Source organism: Propithecus coquereli, unplaced genomic scaffold (genome assembly GCF_000956105.1).
Source record: "Propithecus coquereli isolate 6110/MARCELLA unplaced genomic scaffold, Pcoq_1.0 Scaffold303, whole genome shotgun sequence".
Taxonomy (NCBI): domain Eukaryota; kingdom Metazoa; phylum Chordata; class Mammalia; order Primates; family Indriidae; genus Propithecus; species Propithecus coquereli.
Window position 1 is genome coordinate 87945 of NW_012148653.1, and position 22321 is coordinate 110265.

The 22321-nt window shown below is 41.4% G+C and overlaps 1 protein-coding gene across 1 annotated transcript in view; it reads left to right on the plus strand.

Annotated features, from left to right (window-relative positions):
• The window catches only part of EGFL6 (EGF-like-domain, multiple 6), a 54946-nt gene that overhangs the window by 6513 nt on the left and 26112 nt on the right, over positions 1 to 22321 (plus strand). Inside the window, exons 2-5 of the mRNA XM_012649800.1 lie at positions 11671 to 11783; positions 16732 to 16824; positions 19257 to 19376; positions 22108 to 22227. Coding sequence (XP_012505254.1) covers positions 11671 to 11783; positions 16732 to 16824; positions 19257 to 19376; positions 22108 to 22227 — 446 coding nt within the window. The remainder of the gene's footprint in view (positions 1 to 11670; positions 11784 to 16731; positions 16825 to 19256; positions 19377 to 22107; positions 22228 to 22321) is intronic.

Genomic DNA, 22321 nt, shown 5'->3' on the forward strand with positions numbered 1-22321 from the left:
GGTATATGTATATATGTGTGTGTATATACATTCCATAGAATACAGATGAGAGAAATTGAGTCTGCATGAAAGAATCAGGGAGAACTAAAGATAGGATGACATTTAAACTGTCCTTATGGAGTGGATTTGAGTCCACCTAATATAAAGCAGTAAGGAGAAAGCAAGTATTCCAGTGCTTAATTCCTGATCAGTATTGCCTAGGAGTAAATGAATGGATGGATAGATACATACCTGCAAAAAGAATGTATAAGGGAGGCATCCCCAAGAAACAGAGTGGACTGGCTAGCACCTTAGGTCATGAGCCCAGTGACTGCCAAGAGGCAAACAAGGCAGGCTGGAACCAGGCTGTGAGGAGCCTGGCGTGTCGAGCCAAGGAGCTTGGACTTTGTTCTGAGAGCAATAGAGAGCAAAGCAGACTCTGTGTTCTTATGCACAGAATTATGACACAATTATGCAGAATCATTAAAGTAGTGAGCCATGGCAGCATTTTTCCTTTCTAGTGCATATAATAATTGTGTGCTTATGACCCATGGTATCTCAGGTTTGATGAATAAAAGTGCAAAATTAAAACTCAAAATACCAAAGCTACGAATGTCAACAAAGATCATCACCTTGCTCTTCAATATTCCCTATGCTTGGTTTCTGAGCATCACATATATTAGTTATCTATTGCTGTGCAACAGAATACTTCAAAACTTAATGGCTTAAAACAACATTTATTATCTTACACATTTTCTATGAATCAGAAATTCAGGAGTAGCTTAGCTGGATGGGGCTTGGGTTTTTGTTTTTTTTTTTTAAGACTTTTTTTAGAGCACTTTTAGATTCACAGTAAAAGGGCTTGGAGTTTTTCACAAGGCTGCAGTCAAGTTGTTGGCCAGTGCTATAGTCATCTGAAGGCTTAACTCTGGTTGGAGGATCTACTTCCAAGATGGCACACTTACAAGGCTTTGGGCAGGAGGCCTCTGCCCCTCTCCACATGGACCTCCCATGGGGCTGCTTGAGTGTCCTCACACATTAGCTGACTTCCGCTACAGTGACTAATCCAAGAGACAGAACAAGGAGGAAGCTACAATGCCTCCTGAGTCCTAATCTTGGAAGTTACCCCCAATCACTCCCACGGTATTCTGTTTGTTGGGTGCCAGTCACTATGTACAGCCCTACATAAGGGAAGGGGGATTAAGCTTTACCTTCTGAAAAGAGGAGTATCAAAGAATTTGTGTACATATTTTAAAACCACCACCCCACATATTCCGGTTTGCCTTCTCCCACACTGGTTACTCCTTCTCAGCCTCCTTTACCAGCCTCCCTTCTTCCACAGGATTTAAAGTGCAGGATTTTCACAGAGATTAGTCTTTGACTCTATTTTCTTCCTTATCTACACTCTCTCCAGGTGATCTTTCCAGTCCTAGAACTTTCAATGCCATCTATATGTAGATGACTTCAAAATGTGAATCTCCAAGCCCCAGGCTCTTTCTGCTGCATTCTTGACTTTTCCATCGGGATGTCTCCCTGAGTTTAAGACATCTGAGACTGAACTCTTGCTCATCTCTCCAGAAGTGGCTTCTTCCCACCTCACCCCTTTCCCCATCCCAGAACAAACAGCACCCAAACTGTCTCAAGCCAAAAACCTGGGCATCATTCCTGACAAGTGGGCCTCTTTCTCCCCACATGTATTCAGTCTGGCACTGAGTCCTGTTACAAACCATGTCACAAGTCCATCTCCTCCCCACTACCACCTACAACCACCCAGATGTACCATCGTCTCTCACCTGAACCACCACAATAGCTTCCCTTGGCTTTTTCTTTTGCCCCCTCCAGTTCACACCCCAAAGTGTTCCTCTTAAAATTTAAATCAGACCATGTAAGCCCTCTTATTAAAACCTTTCAGTGACTTTCTACCAGATTAAGAATAAAATCTATTCTCCTTAAAATGGCATAAAAGGGCCTGCTTGATCTAGCCTTTGCCTACTTCTCTAACTCCATCTTGTATCATTCTACCTAACTCTTACTGTGAATGAATGAATGAGACAGAGAATAAATATAGCTGTCTTGATAACATTTGCTTTATTGACTGCCTTCCTTTCCTCATCTCACTTCCCCACTCCTTTATCAATGTCCCCTCTACCTCCTAAATAAACCACTTGCTCTCAAATCCTTGTCTCACGGTCTGCTTCTGGGGGAGCCCAAACTAAGACATTCCTCGTCTCCAATCACCACATAACTCCTGAGCTTGGAAGATGAATGAGAGAAATAGAGGAAGCAATGGAAAATTACAAGTTTTGCCTGAGGTTACTGCTATCCCTACCAGTCATGGCATGGGAAATTTGGAGACACATCAATACACACTGGTATGGGGGAGTTTGATAACCTGGGCCAGTATTTTACTGGGCTCTGAAACCCCTACACATCTGAGAAGATTAGATGTCTTGGGGTATCCCTGGGCCTAGTGGACTTGAAATCTGTTTCTCGATGATAGGCGGGAACCCAGAATTAATTTTAACTGGCTAGGTACAATGAACTGGCCATTGTAGGAGCTATGATAAAAACAAAACAAAACAAAATTCAAAAACAACAGCAACAAAACCTTCATGGCTGGACCTTGTTATCCCTATTTAGAAATTTTTTTTTCATTTGTATGGCAATATTTAAATGTATTTAAACATCAGCAAAAAAGGTTTAACTTCTCAATTTGTCTTGGAGAATATCATGAAGTTTCCTGGAACCTGACCATAAACAAGCATACTAAGAATTCTGGCACAGTATATTTTTGCAGAAAATAAGGAATCCTATGAAGAAATACTACACTACTTACACAATCCCTGGAATGTTTTTAAATTAACTTCAGCTGTGGAGACGGCAATTTTCTGATTAATTTGATCAATGTAGACAGCAAGCTGTGTAATACATTAAAGAAACTTAGGGCAATTCAATGTTTAGCTCGAGTCCCACAATTCAGGGCCACCTCTCCACAGAGACTTGATCATCTACATTGACACCTCCCTGCCTCAAGACTGGGTTCCCTGGACCTCATATGTGCCAAACATTGTTTAGGATGAGACATATGAGAGATGAGAGAGAGAGAGAAGTTGGACAGCCCATCTAGACCTTCAGAGGTGGCAGAGGATACTGGTGGGATCAGGTCAGTCCAAAATTCTCTTCTAGGTTGATAAATTCTAGTCATTCTCTTTCTAGGTTGATAAATTTCTCTTTATCACTCTAGTTTTTATCAGCTTCCATGGGGCTGGATCATTCTAACGAAATGCATAAAAGCTCATCTATATGATAAGATACCTATTATGTTCCAATAATTGATATAATACTATGCCTTAACCATTCATCTCTGATATTCCAGAATGCACTGGCCCAATTTTATACATTTAAACAAATACATGCTTCACAAATGTGAAACTAAATGCAATTCATATTGATGGCTTTTTAAGATTTTTTTGTATAAATGGATTCACATACAAGGAAAAAAACAATGTATACTAGACTTTAGGAAAAGAAATGGCTCTTGAAATACACTGTGTTGATCAGGATAAGGCTACTGCATCAAACCATCTCGAAATCTCAGTGACTAAACACAGTAAAAGTTTATTTCTTTGCCTGCCTCATAGTCCAAGGCATGTTTGAGAGACTATGCCACGTGCCTTCATGTGGAGCCAGCCCCATCTATCTTGAGATGCCAGCTTCTCCCTCCAGGTATGAATACTCTTATTCAAGGGCTGATGGGAAAGGATCATATCAAGGATCCTCTGGGAGGCTTTGTGAGCCAGGCTTGGAGGTTGCCCACATCCTGTCTACATATATTCCATTGGCCAAAACCAGTCACGTAACTGACAGCTGGGAAATGTAATGTAGTTTTGTGCCCAGGAGACATAGAAACGGATTTGGTGGGCACTTAACCTTCTTTTCCACAATAGTTAAATTGCAACACATGAAATCACAGCTATTTGGTCATTTTTAACTTATAATAATGGTGATTTCGTGTGGTTTAGCCTAATAGTTTATGTCCCTTATCCAGAGTACTCACAACCAAGTATTAAAGTAAAAGAATTATTGAATTAGTGATGGGAAAGCTAGTGAGTGGGCATGGAATTAGAGCAAAGGGCAGGTAGAAGGAGAGGATCCTGGGGAGGTAATCTGAATCATTTGCTAACATTGACTTGGGCTGTCGTTCAAGAACTGTGTAGAAACTAAAGGTTAAACCTTTTTTTTTCTTTAGCAGTTTTTAAAAATTGTTACAAGATAATGTGCTATTATCATGCTTGTCTGTACTGGATTCCTTTCTTCCCCTGGATCATATTATTTCAACTTAAACGTGTATATTTTAATAATTAATTTTCTTTTTACCCATAATTTTCAATACCTGCATATGTGCACTTTTGAAAAAATTGGTGAGCATAGAATACATAACTGCATTCTTGGTGGAATAAATCTATTTCCTCTGGCATCTAGAAATTAGCAAGTTAATAATTAGCAATTCAATCTGCTAATAATTTTTCCTCTTTAAACTATTTTTCCATTTTCATCACCAGATATAGAATTTGATGATTAAACCAGTAAAATCCCAGTTTGAAACTCTCTCTCAAAACTGGAGGAATACATGAGCCTCACACCCATTAATTAAAAAGCATGTTGCTCATTTATGGACTCACATGTTTCTCTGATGGTTGTTCCTACAGTGTCATTTCAAGCTGCTTGGTCTACTTTAAGAAATACGCACAGAACATGTCGCGGCATCCATGGAGCAGCTGGAGGCTGAATGGTGTTTTCTGATTTGGTGTTTTCTGATTTTCTGATTTTGTAGCTGTCTGAATATCAGAATACATCTTATAGTTCTCAATCATGAGTTGAGTTGATTCTTAAACAACTATTCCTTACAGTTTTTAAACAAATGACAGTAAGGCTAGATCTGATGAGAAATTTCTGATACCTTCCAACAGAGCTGTAATACTAAGATGCATTTGTGACTGGGAAAGAAATTCCTTACAGTGGGTAAGAAATCTTATTTTATCAGCAAATTTTTGATGGCCCAAATGTTAGTCATTAACATTTTGGAGAGTTTTATAAATGGCACTTTATACAATGTCAAAAACGATGACTTGGGAGAAATTAATACACCTCAGATTTCTCAGTTTCACCTTTTCACCTGAAAACAGGCATGTGAAATCAATAAAGCTCAAGAAAAAGAGGATTTCTCTGGAGAGCTGTGGTAATGTGCAAACAGTATATGAATTTCATCTTCTGGTAACTTTCTCGTGTTAGTTAACCCCAGGGCATATACTTTACAATCTAAAGTAATCGACTTTGACCAGTACATATGAAATCGGTTTGGCCACCTGTACCAAGGACCCGGGGCTGGTTTCTAATTAGGCTTCTAGAAAATATCAGATTTCAACAAATTTCAATTTGTTTTTCTGTGATTTCACATCTAACTGTTTCCGAAATCTTGTTGGAGCTTAGTGAGTTCACCCTATTTCTATGGAGGCTGTTTTGTGTATTGCAAAATCCTTGATACTTCCAACGGCTTGAAATCCCCCTATAACTCTCTGCTCTGGAGCCTGCAGGGTGGACAAAATGTTTCCCATGGGCACGGGCCCTTTCTTTGTGGCCCCTGCTCATCTCCTTGCCCCCTCTTCACCCCACCATTCCCTCTGCTGCCCTCTCATTCCCTTGCTCCTAACACACACCAATGTCTGCGCTCAAATTTGCAGGCCACCAACTTCCCATGTTCTTAGTTGCTCCATCCTTGGCACAGGCTATTTTCTCCACCTGGAACACCTTCCCCACCACACAGCCTCCTCCTCCTTCATCTGGGTAAGTTCCACCAGTCATCAGAATTCATACTGGGCCTCACATTCTCCAGAAAGCCTCTCACTCACCCATCGCAACCTAATAACTCCTGTATCTTTCCCTAGCTCCTGAGGACTTACCCCTCTAGTAGGGGTCATATGCTGGTGTATAATTATCTGTTTATTTACCCATCTTCACCCCTAGACTATAAGTTCTTTGTGGGCAGGGGCTATTCTCTATAGCTCCTATAGTATCAGAGCCTAGTACAGTACCTGATATGTGCAGTTACCTAATAAATTTTGGGTAGATAAGTGGATAGATGCATGGGTGAATAGTTTGGTGAAGTATGTTTCTCTCTGGCTTCTAATATCAATGAAATACTTAGTTTTTCTTGGCCTTAGTTTGTTCATGTGTAAAATGATAGGTTGGAACTGAATGACATCTAAGGTCACTTTTCTGAAGGTGAAATTCTATGATCATCTCCCCTTCCAGTGAAAATTCATTCCTACAAACATAAAAATGTAAAGTCCCATGGAAACTGTGGCAGCTATGAGAATGTGCCTTGCATACTTCCAACCGCAGGGAGTGTAATTGACCGAGGGCCCTAACCACTCTGCTCTTGGAAATCCATCACCACTTTTAAGTGAGGCCGCAACTCCCACAGGCTGCTCCCACCAATGACCAAGCACGGTGAGGATGCTAAGGCAGTCCCTTTTGCGGGAAACATGGCTCTCCTCTGAAGGTGAACACACTTAATAATATTAATCCTACTACTGGTACTAATAAAAGCAATCAATTAGGGAGCATTTACCATGTTTGCCACTATTCAAAGCTCTTTCATTATCACAGATATCCTTAAGGTAAAAACTTTTGTTTTCAACGTTTTAGAAATGAGATAACTGAGGCATAGAAATGTGAAGTAACTTGCTGAAGGTCAGAGAGTTAATATGTAGTAGAGCCAGAATTCAGACCCGGGAAGGAGACCACAGTCCTAACCACCATGTTATATAGCCTCTCAACATCCAGAGTTAATCCTACTCTCTTACTAGAAAAACTCCTCATTTGGCTTTCTTGACATTGTACTAACCTGGTGTTCCTCTAAGCATTGCCTGGGTCTCTTTCTGAACCTTTCTGCTTCTTGGCCCACCTCTTACATGCTGGTTCCCTTGGGGGCTCTGCCCTAAGCCTCCTTCTCTTTTTATACTACAGCCACTCCTATAGATTCAGTAGCCATAATCTGCAGATGATTCCCAAATCTAGTCTTGCTTCCTGGATTTCTTGCCCAAATATCCAGCTTCCTATTCAATATCTCCTCTAGGTTGCCTGTCTATTGAGCACTCAAAATCAGCATGTGCCAAAGAGAACTCATCATTTACCCTGTTGCTCAACATGTTCTTCCATCCATATTCCTCGTTCCAGAAATATGGCACTGCCTTCTACCTGATAGTGCATCCCTCTCACACTCCACATGCAATTGACTAGAATATAAGCTCCTTGAAGGCAGAGATCTTATTTCCTTCTTGGTTGCTGATGAACTCTGGAAAATAACCAAGTGCCTGATACATTGTAGGTGTTCAGTAAATACTTGTTGAACGAATAAATAAATGAAGGAATGACCAAGTCTTTTGGCTCCGCATTGATTCCATTCATTTCTCCCCACCTCTACTGCTACTGCTCCAGTCCGAGCAATCAGAATCTATCTTCCAAGCCAACTGGTATCCTTTCTTCCATTCTGCCTGCTTCCAGTCTGTTTTCCAGACTGCTTCCATGATAATGTTTTTAAAAAGGAAAATCTTATCAAATAAGTTTCCTACTTAAAACCCTTCAGTGCTTTCCAGAAGAGATTTTGGAAGAAAAAAAAAAAAGAGGGAAAAAAAAAAAACCCTTTGGTGCTGTCCTATTGCCATTGGGATATAAAACCCCAAAGCCTTATGGCTATTTCTGTAGTGTAGTGGTTATCATATTTGCCTAAAACCCCAAATCCCTAACTTGACTCACAAGACCTTCTGCAATGTAGCCTCTGCCTACCTCTTGAGGCTCATCTCTCACCAGCTGACTCCTCCCTCCCTTTACTCTAATCCTCTGGTCTTCTATCGGTTCCTCAAGCACTAGCCTGGCGTCTCTTACCTCTTAGTCTACACTTATTCTGTTCCCTCTGCCTGTAATATTCTTTTACTCTATGTGGTTGACCCCTGTCAATCTTAAGTCTCATGAGGGTGTAAAGTTTGCACCCTCAAAGAGAACATCTCGAACCTCTTAGACCGGATTATGTTTCTTTGCTTTAAGCTTCCATAGCAGACTTAATATGTTTAGTCCTTTATGACCCTAACCCCTTTGTCTAAAAGCTCATGAGTCAGGGACCCTGTCTTCCAGGTTTATCTGCATATCCCCAGCACCTAGCACAGTGCTCAATGCATATTAATGCCCCATTGAGGATTATACTGGGTTTTTGGACATCAGGAAATAGGTAAGTCCGTTCCTATTGGGGTTGGGGAGTATATTGCTTGCAAACCTGCAGTCAAAAAGTTGACAGGTCACCTCTAAGATTTGGCTGCTAGATTGAAATCTAATTAAATGAATCCCACATTCCTTATAAAAATATGGAATTAAAATCTCATAGGCAATTTCTTCAAGTGGGATCTTTGAAAAAAAATTTAAATAAAATCCCATAGGCAGAATTTTTCCCCATATAGCTTTCCTGTTTATCATGTTTTCTTTTTAAATCCAACCCAAATTTCACCTCCCCTGTGACACCTTCCTCCTCTTTCCTGGGCAAAGTTAGTTCCTCCCTCCATGTGCTTCCCAAACATCAGCTTCATGTTATTAAAGGTAAAGGTAAAAGCAGATTTGAGGACTTTGCCAAGGTTTCTTACAGATGCATATGGTTAAGAAATGGGCCGAGTATCTATCCTCTACTTTTGCAGAGTGAGGAAAAGTTACATTACCTTGTTCACCAAGGTACGGGGATAGTTGTTTTTAATGACTAATTTCAATCTTCTGCTCAAATCTTAAGGACATCAAACCAAATAAACCAATTAAAAAAATGAGCAAAGGACCTGAATAGACATTTCTCCAAAGAAGATATACAAATGGACTATAATCACATGAAAGATGCTTAACATCAATAGCCATCAAGGAAATGCAAATAAAAATCACAAAATATCACTTCTCAAGCATGAGGTTGGGTACAATTTTTAAAAATGAACAATAAATGCTGGTGAGAATGTGGAGAAATTGGAACTCTCATACATTGCTGGTGGGAATGTGAAATGATGCAGCCACCTTGGAAAACAGTCTGGCAGTTCTTCAAAAAGTTAAACATAAACTTGTTGTATGTCTTAGTTCAGGCTGCTGTAACAAATTATCATACACTGAATGGCTTATGAACAATAGAAATGTATTAATATTTCCCACAGTTCTGAAGGGCGGAAGTCCAAGGTCAGGGTGCCAGCATGGTCAGGTTCTGGTGAGGACTCTCTTTCGGGTTGCAGACTGCCAACTTCTCAAGCTAGCTGGCTTTCTGGCTTCTTCTTATAAGGACACTAATCCCATTCATGAAGGCTCCACCCTCATGACCTAATTATGTCCTACTTCCAAATACCATCACACTGAGATTAGAGTTTCAGTATATAAAATTAGGAGGACACAAACATTCACTCCATTGTACCATATGACCCAGCAATTCCACTCCTAGATATACGCCCAAAAGAAATGAAAACGTATGTCCACACACAAATGTGTGTACCAATGCTTATAGCAACATTATTCATACTGGCCAAAAGGTAGAAACAACCCAAATGTCCACCAACTGATGAATGGATAAATAAAAGGTAGTATATCCATACCATGCAATATTATTCAGCAACAAAAAGGAGTGAAGTACTGTTACATACTACAATATGGATGAACCTTGAAAATATGCTAAAGAAGCCAGACACAAAAGGCCACATATTGTATGATTCCATTTATATGAAATGTCCAGAATAGGCAAATCCAAAGACAAAAAGTATTTTTGTGGTTGCCAGGGGATAAAGGGAGGAGTTAGTCGAGATGAACTGCTATTAGACATGGGTTTATTTTGGGGATGATACAAATGTTCTGGAATTAAATAGAAGTGATGGGTGCATAACATAGTGAAAATACTAAAAACCACTGAAACATACACTTTAGAATGGTGGATTAACATATTACAATGTGAATTACATCTCAATTTTTAAAATGCTAATATTTAAAAAAATCCTTAAGGACATCATTGTGTTTGGACTTGCACTTTGGGCAGTAGTCTGTAGTTTCTTCTTTGGAATTGTTAGTTATGCGCAGACTGGGTCGAGATTGTGGGATCCCTTGTAGAATTGTTAGTAACATGCAGATTAGATCATGACAGACGGCTGCATTATTTCTCAGTCAACACTCTTTCACAGAACACTGTAATGATACTTACCGTACTGTCCTCTACTGTAATGTATCTGTTTACAACAGACCGTGAACTTAAAAGAGCAAAAAGCAGGTCCTTTTCATCATTGTACGCTATGTGCCTAAGAGAGTGCTCGGAACATAGCGAGTGCTCAATAAGTGTATTGCTCGAAAGTAGTAATTAATTTGCATTAAATTCTTTCCTATAGTAGAAAGTACAAGGTAAAATGTACGTTCTTTTGTTCATTAAAGAGCCCAGGAAACATTTTTATGGTGTATTTAATATGTGTGAGGAAATAATCACAGCCCTCCACAAAATATACAAAGCAAGCCTTTCCTTCCAAAGTCTGGCAGCAACCCTGTGCAACACCAGGACAGCAAGTAGGTAAACAAGCAGTGAGCTTCATCTGTGACTGCACTACTTGGGGACACTTGGTGGGGGGCAGGGGGCTTACTCTTTCAGGTGTTTAGATCAGGAGTTGGCAAGCTACAGCTGGAAGGCTATGGCTGGGTTTGGTACAACCCTGTTTGTACACAGCTCATGAGCTAAGAATGGTTTTTACATTTTTTAAATGGTTGATGATGAATCAGAAAGAGAATACTATGTTGTGGTACATGAAAAGTATATGCTATTCAAATTTCGGTGCCCATAAATAAAGTTTTATTGGAACACAGTCACCCTCATCTGTTTACTATTTTCTATGGCTGCTTCGTGCTTGGACAGAGACCTTATGGCCCACAAAACCTAGAATACTCACCATCTGGCCCTTTACAGAAAACATTGGCTGATCTCTGCTCTACAGTAAAAGAGTTTAGCAAATTGTGTTTTCCAGGGGGCCGTGTGGAATGAGAACGAGCTCTGGGCTAGAATCCCCCACACCTGGCTCTGCTGGGGATGTGACTCCAATACCTTGGGCTGGAGTTGCCTCTGTAATATGAGAGGGCTTCACTGAAGGACCCCTAGAGCCCTACCAGCTCTTAACCGTCTACAGTGTGTGGCGATTCCAGTCAGTTCAGTGGTTCCCAAGTGGCCAATGGGGTAAAAGCACAGAGCTCTTGTCTATAACAAAGCCACAGGGCCAGGGAGTCACATTACCACACTCAGCTCTGAAACAGATGCAGAACTGGCTAGCCACTGTGCCTATACAGAGCAGATTTGAAAAGTGGCACCTACAAGATTCAAAAACACACATTTTTGGACATTTTCATGTGCCTTTGTTTTATAAATGATGTTACCCAATTCTTTTAACCCTGGGGGAGAAGGAAATGATTAAACTCATTATTGGAGAAGGCTGGCAACCCCCAAATTCTGGCTTTTAAAATCTAATTGAGCGCTTACTGCAAGCTTGTTGAAATTAACCAGGTAATTGACACCTCTCTGGTTCCTTCATTGGCAGGAAAGAGTCTCTGTTGCCTTTTGTGTTTTCTGGATACTAACATGTGGTTCTTTATCTGCAGTCCAAGGGATCATGGGTTGTCAGCATTGGCACGCCAGCTTGGGTTCTGTCACTATGGGACTAAACTGGCCTGCTGCTACGGCTGGAGAAGGAACAGCGAAGGAGTCTGTGAAGGTAATTTTTGTAAAAACTCAGACCCTGCATTTGGGTCAGCGTTCTTAGTTTATATCTATGACACCATAAGCTGTCACAAAAATTGCCAGTGGATTCCCCAGGGCAGGGATATGGATAACTGCCAATATCCAAGGTCTAGGTTCCTATGAGATCCCTTCCCAGCCAAAATCTGGCTGACACATTAGACATGGTTTATTTTTCTCAGTTATTTCTGTTACTATCTTAGTATGACTGGGTTGTTTGTTTTTGTTTTTAATCTAAAGAAACTGAGATGGGCAAAACAGGTCAATACATTCCTCCTTCTAATTATAGTTTTTCCACCTGATTTCTAGTGAAATACACTTTTTAATTATTAATCACCCAACCAGTAGGCTTCGGCCACAAAAAAAGTAAGCCTTTTACCCTATGGATTTGTTCACATTTTTAAAGTCCATAGTGTCAGTTTCTAAATGATCTCAAGGAACACCTGGATATATACAAAGATTTTCAGGATTTTTCTGATTCTTTTGCACATATTGCCTTGGACATTGTCTCTCAGACCATGTGTTAGGAGCTCTAAGAGAGGCCTCTGATAATTTCAAGCGGGTTGGGGAGAACAGAGACGAGCATAGAGTTTTGCCTTGTTTTGTTGCTTATATGATTTTTCCTAATGACCAACACTTGCAGTGTAGAGGAATCAAATCTGCATTCCTCTTAGCTGACTGACCAGGGATATAGGGCAGGAATCTGGTCTCACTGACCCTGCATCCCAGCGAGTACAATATGCCTGATAATAACACAACTGCGGGTCCCATAAAAGCACTAACATGTTAGCTATTTTTAGGAATACCAATGCTACCTTCTTTCTGCTGGTCTGTCCCTGCCCCAACCTCCTCCACTCTAGCTGGTTCAAAAATATCTGGATTGACCATAGGTGGAGACAGAACTTGATAATATCCAAAATCCATGAAACAATGGAAGACGTTGATATTGCTCCCACATGTTCCACATTATGCAAAACCTTCTGCCATCATAGTTTTGTTGTAAAGAGATGGCGAGAGCATGAAGATGCTAGAAAAAATGAAGATCATCATTGTCCACTTAGATAAATAAAGTTAGAACGTCCCCCTGGGACCTGTGTTGATTAAAAGGGTAGATCCCCTCCTAATTGGATTGATACGTCATGATCAAGGGTGTTGAGAACCAAACTGATGTGGATGACCTTGGGCAAGATCAGTAAGCTAGCTACGACTCCGTTTCCTCCTCTGCAACATGGAGAGAGTAACACCTACCTCTCAGGGTAAGGAGTATAAGCATTAAAGGGTGTGCTCATTACCTGGCACGCATACAAAATACCTCATAAATTATCATTGCTTTGGAAAGGGCCAATAACGCTCCATTGCCTCAGACTTCTGTCTGTTAAAGTACCAGGTGATGGGGGGATTAAATGTGGCTTTATTCTTTTTCTAGACACAACATAACACATTTTTATTTGAAGTCAGTGAGGTGGAAAGGGGCAAAAACCACGTGAAACACATGATTTGGAATCTCTCTTACAGTCGCACGAACTTCAGCACCTGCCATAAAACTTGTAAGACCCGACATGTCACTGGTGAATAAATGAGGGCAATCTTTAGCTTTCTGGAAGGACTGTTCTGTAACTGAATCACAGCAGCCAATCACATTCTCAGTGCTTTTGTGGACTATACGATACCACAGGCATGAAAGAATTTAAAGTAAGATGTTAAAAGGGCAAGTACAGAGGGTTCAAGGAAAATGCTCACTATGTGAGTTTTGCATGCTAAAGAGATTGCCCACATCCCTACTGCCCCAGTCGAACATTCAGGTTTTAAATTGCAATGATTTTTATGTCTAAAATGTGTATCCTATTTTATCCCATTTACATAGTCCTTCTTGGCAGTTAAAGTTATATGTAGTTAGTCCCTGATTGCTGGGTTTCTGATTTCTAAGCCAGAGAGTGGGCTGCGTGGAAATGAGAATGCACGTCAGCCTGCCCAAACAAGCGGAGCCAGACTTCAGGCTGTGAGGTCCTAGTCTGCCCAGGCCCTCCTCTCCATCCATCGATTCATCCTTCGTCTTTCTTGAGCCTGCATCTATGCATGCTGAAGCTTTCTAGCTCTCAGCCTCTTCCCCGCCTAAATCTGCTCCCAGGACAGGGTCTGATCAACTCGATACCATTAACATTAAAACGTATGTTACTTTAGCGAGATGGAATAAGGAGTTGTCCACGAACACATCCTGAATGAAGAGCTGCAGATGGAGGGGTTAGGGGAGAACCGAACAAGAGATTTTTACTTTGTCTAAAACACGCTTCAATCTCAGACCATTTTAGACACAAACTGAGTTTCCCTTTGCTGTGGATTGGCTGTTCAAGTCACAGATCCAAAGTTATTGTAAATTGAAAACATCTTTCTGAAGCTTTGACCTTATAGCAAGGGTATTATTCACCATTTCTCCTATGCTCTATTTGGCTTTTATCTGGGCTTTCCTGTCTGGATCACATTGGAAATCAGTGTCCAGGGAACAACCAGAGGTCTCCAGGGCTTAAAAAAAATAAAAGATTTATTTTTCTGACATCTGAATTTAAAGCTGCATCTCCAACTACATATCCATACCAAAATAGACACTGGAAATTAAATTCTATCCCTTTTGTCTCTAAAAGTAAAAAATCCTTGCTGAGGAAGCATTTTTCCCCTGTGCTTTGTTCAGGGCCGTAAAACGTCCCCCCTGTTAAAAGTCTACACGTATTATTTTATTCATTATTCAAAAATATTTGAATATCTAACATGTTTATAACACTATATTTAGTGTTGTAGAAGAAACAATGATGAATGTTTAAGTCCCTGTCCCAAAGGCACTTGGAAGCAAGAAGTAGGTAGAAGTCAGGTATAGCCAAATTATGCCTAATTATTTAGTAAGACGAAAACTGATCAATTTCACAGGAGAGGCCCCCCAAAGTACTGTGGAGTTCTCAAAGTTGAGCACGAGTTCACAGGAGGCTGGAACAAATCTGTGAAGGCTTCTAGAAGAAAAGGTGGTTCTTGAAGAATGGGGAGGAGAGTCACCACTGGAGGATTGCGGAAGGGTACCCGAGTAACAACGGGTAGGAGGAGGCAGAAAGCAAAGGGTAGGTCTAGAGAACAGCAGGCGATCTATTTTGGCCATAGTGTTGCCTACGTCTAGGGAGGCTGGGAAAGAAGGTGGAGGCCAGATCATGTTGAGTTTAGATTGTTTATGATACCTGTACTGTATTCAGGAGGGAACAAAGATTATATGATAATCTCTGTGCACGGTGTGGCATGATCAGAGCTATGCTTTTGGAACATCAGTTTGATGTCATATCTGACATCAGGTTTCCAAGAAGCAGAGCCTGAAAGGGGGATTCTTGTACAAATATTCCATCAGGGGTGGTCTTAGGAGACATCTGGAAGGGAGTCGGGGAGCAGAAAAAGAAGCTAGGCAGACACGTGCTTTCAAGAGAAGTCTGGCTTCAGCCCGATTCCACAGGGACCTCTAGGGTATTGTTGCACCGTAGAGTTTGTCCTGCCAAGAAACAAGGCACTAGGCTGTTAGACCCTGCACCAGTGGGGCACCATCGCACGCTGTGGGGGGGAAAGCAGGGAGAGGGAGGGTTTGGCATAATTCCCCAGGTATCTGTGAGCCAGGCGGTTCCCATTAGCTAGATAAATATTTGTGCAATGGACAAATTAGTGGTAGAAACAGATATAGGATGCTGTAACTGATTGGTTCAGAAATAAGAAAAAATAGAGATGACTGAGATTTTGAATCCAGGTAACTGGGAGAGGAATGGTGACATTAACAAAAAATAGGGTCTGGGGTTGTAGGGAAAAATACTGGGATCTTTGGGAACCAGCTTGCTTAGAGGTGGCCCTAGTATGAGCCAGAGGAGTAGACGGATGGATAAGTAAGTAGCGTTGCTGGGAAGTTGCTGAGTCCTTCTTTCATTCTATGGCTATTTCCTGAGCTCCTGCTGGATCCAGAAACTTCTCAGAGTCCTCGATACCCTAAAAGCCTCCTTTCTCTCTCATTTGTTATTTCTTCTCCCTCTCCCCTTCTTCTCTTAGGGTTTTCCCATTTTGCTTTTTTCCTACCTACTGCTTTTTTTCCCTTATCTCCTCCCTGTGAGCTGGACTCAAACTGTCCATCATTTTTGACTATTTTTTTCTTGCCCTCAACTCAATCACCTACAACATCCTATCCCTGTTTTTTCTCCCACCACTTTATTCATCAAAAAAATATTTATCAAGCGTTAACTTTGTGTCAGGTGTTGGAATGCAGAAGTGAACAAAACCAAAAAACAAATCCTGCCTTTTGTCATGGTTTCTCACGCCTCCATCATCATCATCATCATCATCATTATCATGCTTTCAGTCTCCATCTTTAGGGCTAGAGGTAGCACCTTCCCACCTCCAATCTGTGGGTTGTTGAGTCTGACTGATAATGCACAGCATTAAAAAGGTTTCGATCATCCAAAAGGAAAATAGAGAAAATGTGGAGGAAACACAAAGAGGCAAGAGACAGAAAGAAGGGGAGGGTCCTGGGCACTTGCCCCAGGCTTACTCTGGAGCCTCTTCCAGTTCAAACATTATACTTCCATTAAATGTTTTGTGTTTACATGCAAAACTGGCTGACTGTAGTGTGGGAAACCTTATATTTCTTTGAATCCCGCTGGAGGCGTGGCAGTGCTAAGCGAAGCCATAATAAACTTGCATTCGGTGGGTGGAGATGGCGGGGTGATCTTGTTCACAAACAAAATACTTTCTGGAATCTGAAAGTTGAAAGCAGACTAGAGAGGAGGCAGATCATCCTCTGCATGTCCCCATGGAGTTCTCTGCCGTACAGAAGGTGACTACATTCGACGTGCATGCATTTCACTGAGCGAACTCCTCCTGTTCTTTTAGCATCAAGACATCTTTTCCTTTCACAGCTACGTGTGAGCCTGGATGCAAGTTTGGCGAATGTGTGGGACCAAACAAATGCAGATGCTTTCCGGGATACACTGGGAAGACATGCGGTCAAGGTCAGTGCGACAGCCCAGCTTAGATCATTGCGACGGTGCGGGTGACACAACATGGTGCACAGGATTTCTTGGGTTTTTAAAGTCAAATCTTCAAATGAAGATGGTTTCAGGACAAGGTTTTTCAATCTCTTCTCCTCGAAAAATGTAAAAATTCTGATATTTTTGTCAAGATGCCCAATGAAAGGCCTTTTTTCCCAAACACATAATTTTAGTATGTTTTTTAAACTACCTACGTAATATTTTTATTTTGAAAGACCCAATAGTGCAAAAGAATATAAATTAAAAAGTGAGTCTCCACCCCTAATCCTTACTATAGTTAAGTTTGTCCTAGATCTTCAAAGTCCTTTTCTATGATAGTACAAACATTTCTCATAGGCATCTTTATATGTCAGCACACACAGAGCTACTTTATACTTATAAGGCTGTATCCTAGTCCCTAGTGTGAATACTTTTATCCTTTGTGCAAAAAATGCTTTATCTAACCATTATTGTTTATATTGTCTCCAATTTTTTGCCATTACAAACAGTGCTAAATCAAACATTATTCTAGGAATATCCTTGCACTCTTGAGTATTTTTTAGGATAAATATCTAAAAATGTAATTGTTGAGTTAAATGATATGTATATTTTTATTGAAATTGATATATTTTAAAAGATAATTTATGACTTTTGTCATAGACTATTTATCAGAAGACATTAAAGAATTTATTTATAATATCTAGAACAGTGGTTCTCAACGTGGGTGATTTTGACCCCCAGGAAGAGTTGCTAAATAAAATACAGATGCCCAGTTAAATTTAAATATCAAATAAATAACAAATAATTTTATAGTATATATATGTTCCAAATATTGTATGGGACTTTAAAAGTATTAGTCATTTATCTGAACTTCAAATTTAGCTGGGAATCTTGTATTTTTATTTGCCAGATGTGGGATCCTTACCCCAGGGGACATCTATCTGGCAGTGTCTGAGAACATTTGTAGGGTGCGCTACTGGTGTCTAGTGGATAGAGACCAGGGATGCTGCTAAACATCCTACAATGCACAAGACAGCCCCCCAAACAAAGAATGTTCCAGCACCAAACATCACTAGTACTGAGGTTGAGAAACCCTGCTGTAAATATGGTGAATAAAAATACCTCATTGGTACAAGGGTGATTTTGTCACCCAGGGGACACTTGGCAATATCTGTAGACAATTTTGGTTGTCACAACTGGGTGTGGGAGGTCCTACTGGCATCTAGTGGATGGATCCCAGGGGAGCTGCTAAATACCCTACAATGCACAGAACAGCCCCCACGACAAATAATGATCTGGCCCAAGATATCAACAGAGGTTGAGAAACCCTTTTATCACTTACCGACATCCCACAAACATCTTTACATGGGATTAAATATTGTCCTCCATCTTCACCACCAATAGCTGCCTAACAGAGCTCCCTCTAGAAGGATGTGAGCCAAGGCAACATGGCCAGAGCAGGGGCCACTCGAAATAATAACAATTGAAAAGAAGCTGTGCTGGCGGCATCTGCCATAGACTGCTTGGGATAACATTAAAGGCAGAAATATCTAAATTGTCTATTTCTAACTTTTTGTTCAAGTAATGTACACATAAAACTGTGCATGTATAAAAAATATACAGCTCAATGAATTTTCCCAAGCACCCATTAACCAGTATCCAGATCAAAAAACAGACACTTAGCCCCCCAGAAGACCCCTCATGCTCCTTGTATCCACTCCCACCCCCAACAAAAGAAACATACCTTGACCTCTTATATTGCAGACTAGCTGTGCCTGTTTTTTAGCTTTGTCTAAATGGACTCATACAGTGTGTACTTGCTTGTGTCCAGCTTCTTCCACTCAATATCATCATCGTGAGATGCATCCATTGTTGCCTGAAGTTGTAGTTGGTTCAGTCTCATGGCGGTATAATATTCCATTGTGTGAATATACGAGTCGTTTCTCTATCCTCTGTTAGGAGGTATTTGGATTAATTCCAGTTTGGGGCTATTAAGATGAGTCCTATTATGATCATTTTAGTATGTGTTTTGGGGTTTTCTTTTCTTCTTTTGTGTGTGTGTGTGTGTGTGTGTGTGTGTGAGCACAAATCCATGTTTCTGTTGGGTACATACCCAGGACTGGAATTGTTAGGTCATGGGTACATCTATATATAGCTTTGATAAATTCAGCCAAACAGTTCTCCAAAATGTTTGTGCCAATTGACATCCTCCCAGTGGCATATGATTATTCCATTTGCTCCATATTCTCACCAGTCCTTCAAAATAGAATTTTTATGGTCAGAGAGGAGGCAAGTAAGTGGTAGGGTGCAGGAAAGCCAAGCCAGTTGTCCTTCCCAAGATGGGGGTCTGATACTGCCCCGCTGGTGTTTCCCAACTCAGTTAACCATTCCCCGCTTTCTGACTGCCCCTGCAGATGTGAACGAGTGTGGACTGAAGCCGCGGCCGTGCCAGCACAGATGCGTGAACACCCACGGCAGCTTCAAGTGCCTCTGCCTCAGCGGCCACATGCTTATGCCAGATGCCACATGTGCGAGTAAGTTTCAACAGCTAGGCTGCTCTCGGTCAACGTGTGAGGCTTGGCTTTTGCAGTTTGATGCTTGGGAAAAAGCTGGCTCAAGTGATCTTTTTTAAAAAAAGTCTCTAATATTGCCCCAGGCTAAAACATCTTTGGACATTTACTTTTAAAAAAAAATATGGTAAAATACATATAACATGAAATTCACCGTCTTTACTGTTTTAAAGTGTACAATTCGGTGCCATTTAGCACATTCACAGTGTTGCACAACGCTCACCACTATCAAGGTCCAGAGCATCTTCATCCTCCCAAAAGGCAACCAGACCCATTAGCAGTCACTCCCCGCTCCCCTTCCTCCAGCCCCTGGCGACCACTAATCTACTTTCTGTCTCCATGGATTTGCCTGTTCTAGACACTTACTTTATAAATAAAAAGACTAACTGGGGGGGAAAATAAATTATCTGTATCTGCATCTCTACATGTGCAGGGAGGTGTTGGGTTTCTTCATGAAAATAAGCATGTTGAACAAAATAAGCGTATTGTTTTAGGGAGGTGATACATTTAAATTCCATCTCGGGACATCAATTCTTCCTACCAGCTACCTTTCTCATGCCCCTTGCCCCACTCCCAAAGATTAGTGACGCTTGTTGGAAATATATTCCGACTCACTCACATTCCTGAAAAGAAAAGCCCTTCTGTGATAAAGAAATACTCATGTCCTGGGGGAGGGTGAGAGTCTATATCCATTCATTTATTGAGAGGGAAGGCTTTTCAGGTTTTATGTTGCCGCTGAAAGGCAAACCCATCCTCCCTGCCTGCTTTCCCTCCTCCCCTCTTCCCTCCTCATCTCTCTTTCCTCCACCCTGCAGCCCCTGACACAACTCGAGCCTGTGCCTTCAGCCAGCTTCCTGTGGTTGCGCGGTCGCGTGGATTCCCCAGCCCATCCTCGGCTTTCCCAAGATCATAATATCTCGCCTGGGGCGTGGCTCACTGCTCCTTAGCCTTTTTCTTGTCCTGTCCCCTCCCTGGCCAAGTGCCCCGATACCACTAGTCATTTAGATCTTCCATTAGCAAGCAAGCCTAAGAGATAAAGCAGGCATTTGAGGGGCTTTTTAAAAAAAATCCTTATTATTATAAATTAAACAGAAACCCACATGAAACCAATGCATAATTTAATGAATTCTTATAAGTCAAGCACGCTTGTAACCACCACCAAATAGAACTTTTCCAGAACCTCCTCCCCCCACCCCTCCCTAAAGGGACCCTCTATCTAGGCTTTTATAGTAATCACTTCAAGTTTTTCAAAAGACAGACTCTAATGGATGTTTCTCAAACATTCCATGAAAGCCCTATCAGTGCCAAAAAAGATATCTTTCCTCAAATAAAAAGATAGAACTAGGTTAATTTTGGAGATTAATTTTAAAAGAAGACACCTAAAGAGAAAACAAGAAAGAAGAAACGAGTGATACAACCACGGGTAGGGGTTTGTTACATTACATCCCCGCACCCTCTTTCTAGTTCTATATATCTAGGGGTTACCTGTGCCTCCCTGTTTATAGCTCAAAGTGTCCAAGTAGCCTAGACCCCTCTCCTGGGTGCCAATTTGATTCCACCTGGCCCCTTGGGTCTCTTTGTCCAGCTGGGTGACTGGCATGTTGTGGAGGAGGCAGAGGGAGGGAGTATATCCGCTGGCCCCTCTGTTGTGAACATTGGGCTGGAACAATATGAGTTTCTTAGCCTCCATGCATATTATGATGAACACATACTGGATCCCTGCTAAGGAAATGCATTTTTGTAAAATAAGTTATGTTTAGCAACAAGTGACAGGAAAATCCAACTAAATTCTTTGTTAAAAAAAGCTGGAGGCAAGTAGTTCCAAAACAACTCAAGGAGGACTCAGTCTCTGCCATCATTTATTGAGACATCATTATTCTCATGCTTGTAGGCTCATAGTTACAATATGGCTGCCCCAGCTCCAGATATCACACACACATGAAAAGTAGACAAAACCAAGGGGGTAGGGGTGATGCCAATGAACCAATTCCTCTTTCACGCCTGACCCTTTTGATCAGCAACATCTTTTCCAGAAGCCCCACTCCTTCCAGTGGACTTATCTTTATATTTCTTTGGCCACACTGGGTCACATGGCCACTCCTTGCTGCAAGGGAGGCTGGGAAAAAGACAAGTATCTGGCCTTCCAGCCTCAATGGTGGGAATGGCAAGAGAAAAGGAGGATCAAAATGGCTTTCAGGTAGCTGATTAGCTATATCTGGAATGTTTTAGTACAGACACTTAAAACTCCAAGTCTCATGACTCAAGTGATTATCACTGAGGCTAGATATTTGTGGAAAGATCTCTGGAATGGATTATTTTAACCTAATTACTCAGGTTGTTAATCTACATCAGGGGTTGCATCAGAGGCCAACCAGGTGACATAAAGGAGTGACTAGAGCACACACAAAAGGAGAGAGAGATGCAGTCTGAGGGGTACATGCCCTACCCAAAGATATCAACTTCAATGAGGTGGCCCACAAAACAGACCATGGGTGGGATTCAGCCCAGGGGCCATCAAGATACCACCCCAGTCCAGATTCCTTTTGGCTCTCCATTTGGGACTCAGATAATGAAACTTGTCCTGTAATGCCATTCTACCTGTTGTATTTAATGTCCCAGAATTCAAAGATAGTTTCTTAGTAAGCACTTTCTATCATCTCTGGAGGGAAAGGCTAATCCATGTCTGCTTTTTCAGACTCCAGGACGTGTGCCACGACAAACTGCCAGTACGGCTGCGAAGACACAGAGGAAGGGCCGCGGTGTCTGTGTCCATCCCGGGGACTCCACTTGGCCCCAAATGGGAGAGTCTGTCTAGGTAGAATGGCGGGAATCGGCGGGAATTGCTTCCACCACCACTCCTCCTCCTTCTCCTCCTCCTCCTCCTCCTCCTCCTCCTCCTCCTCTTCTTC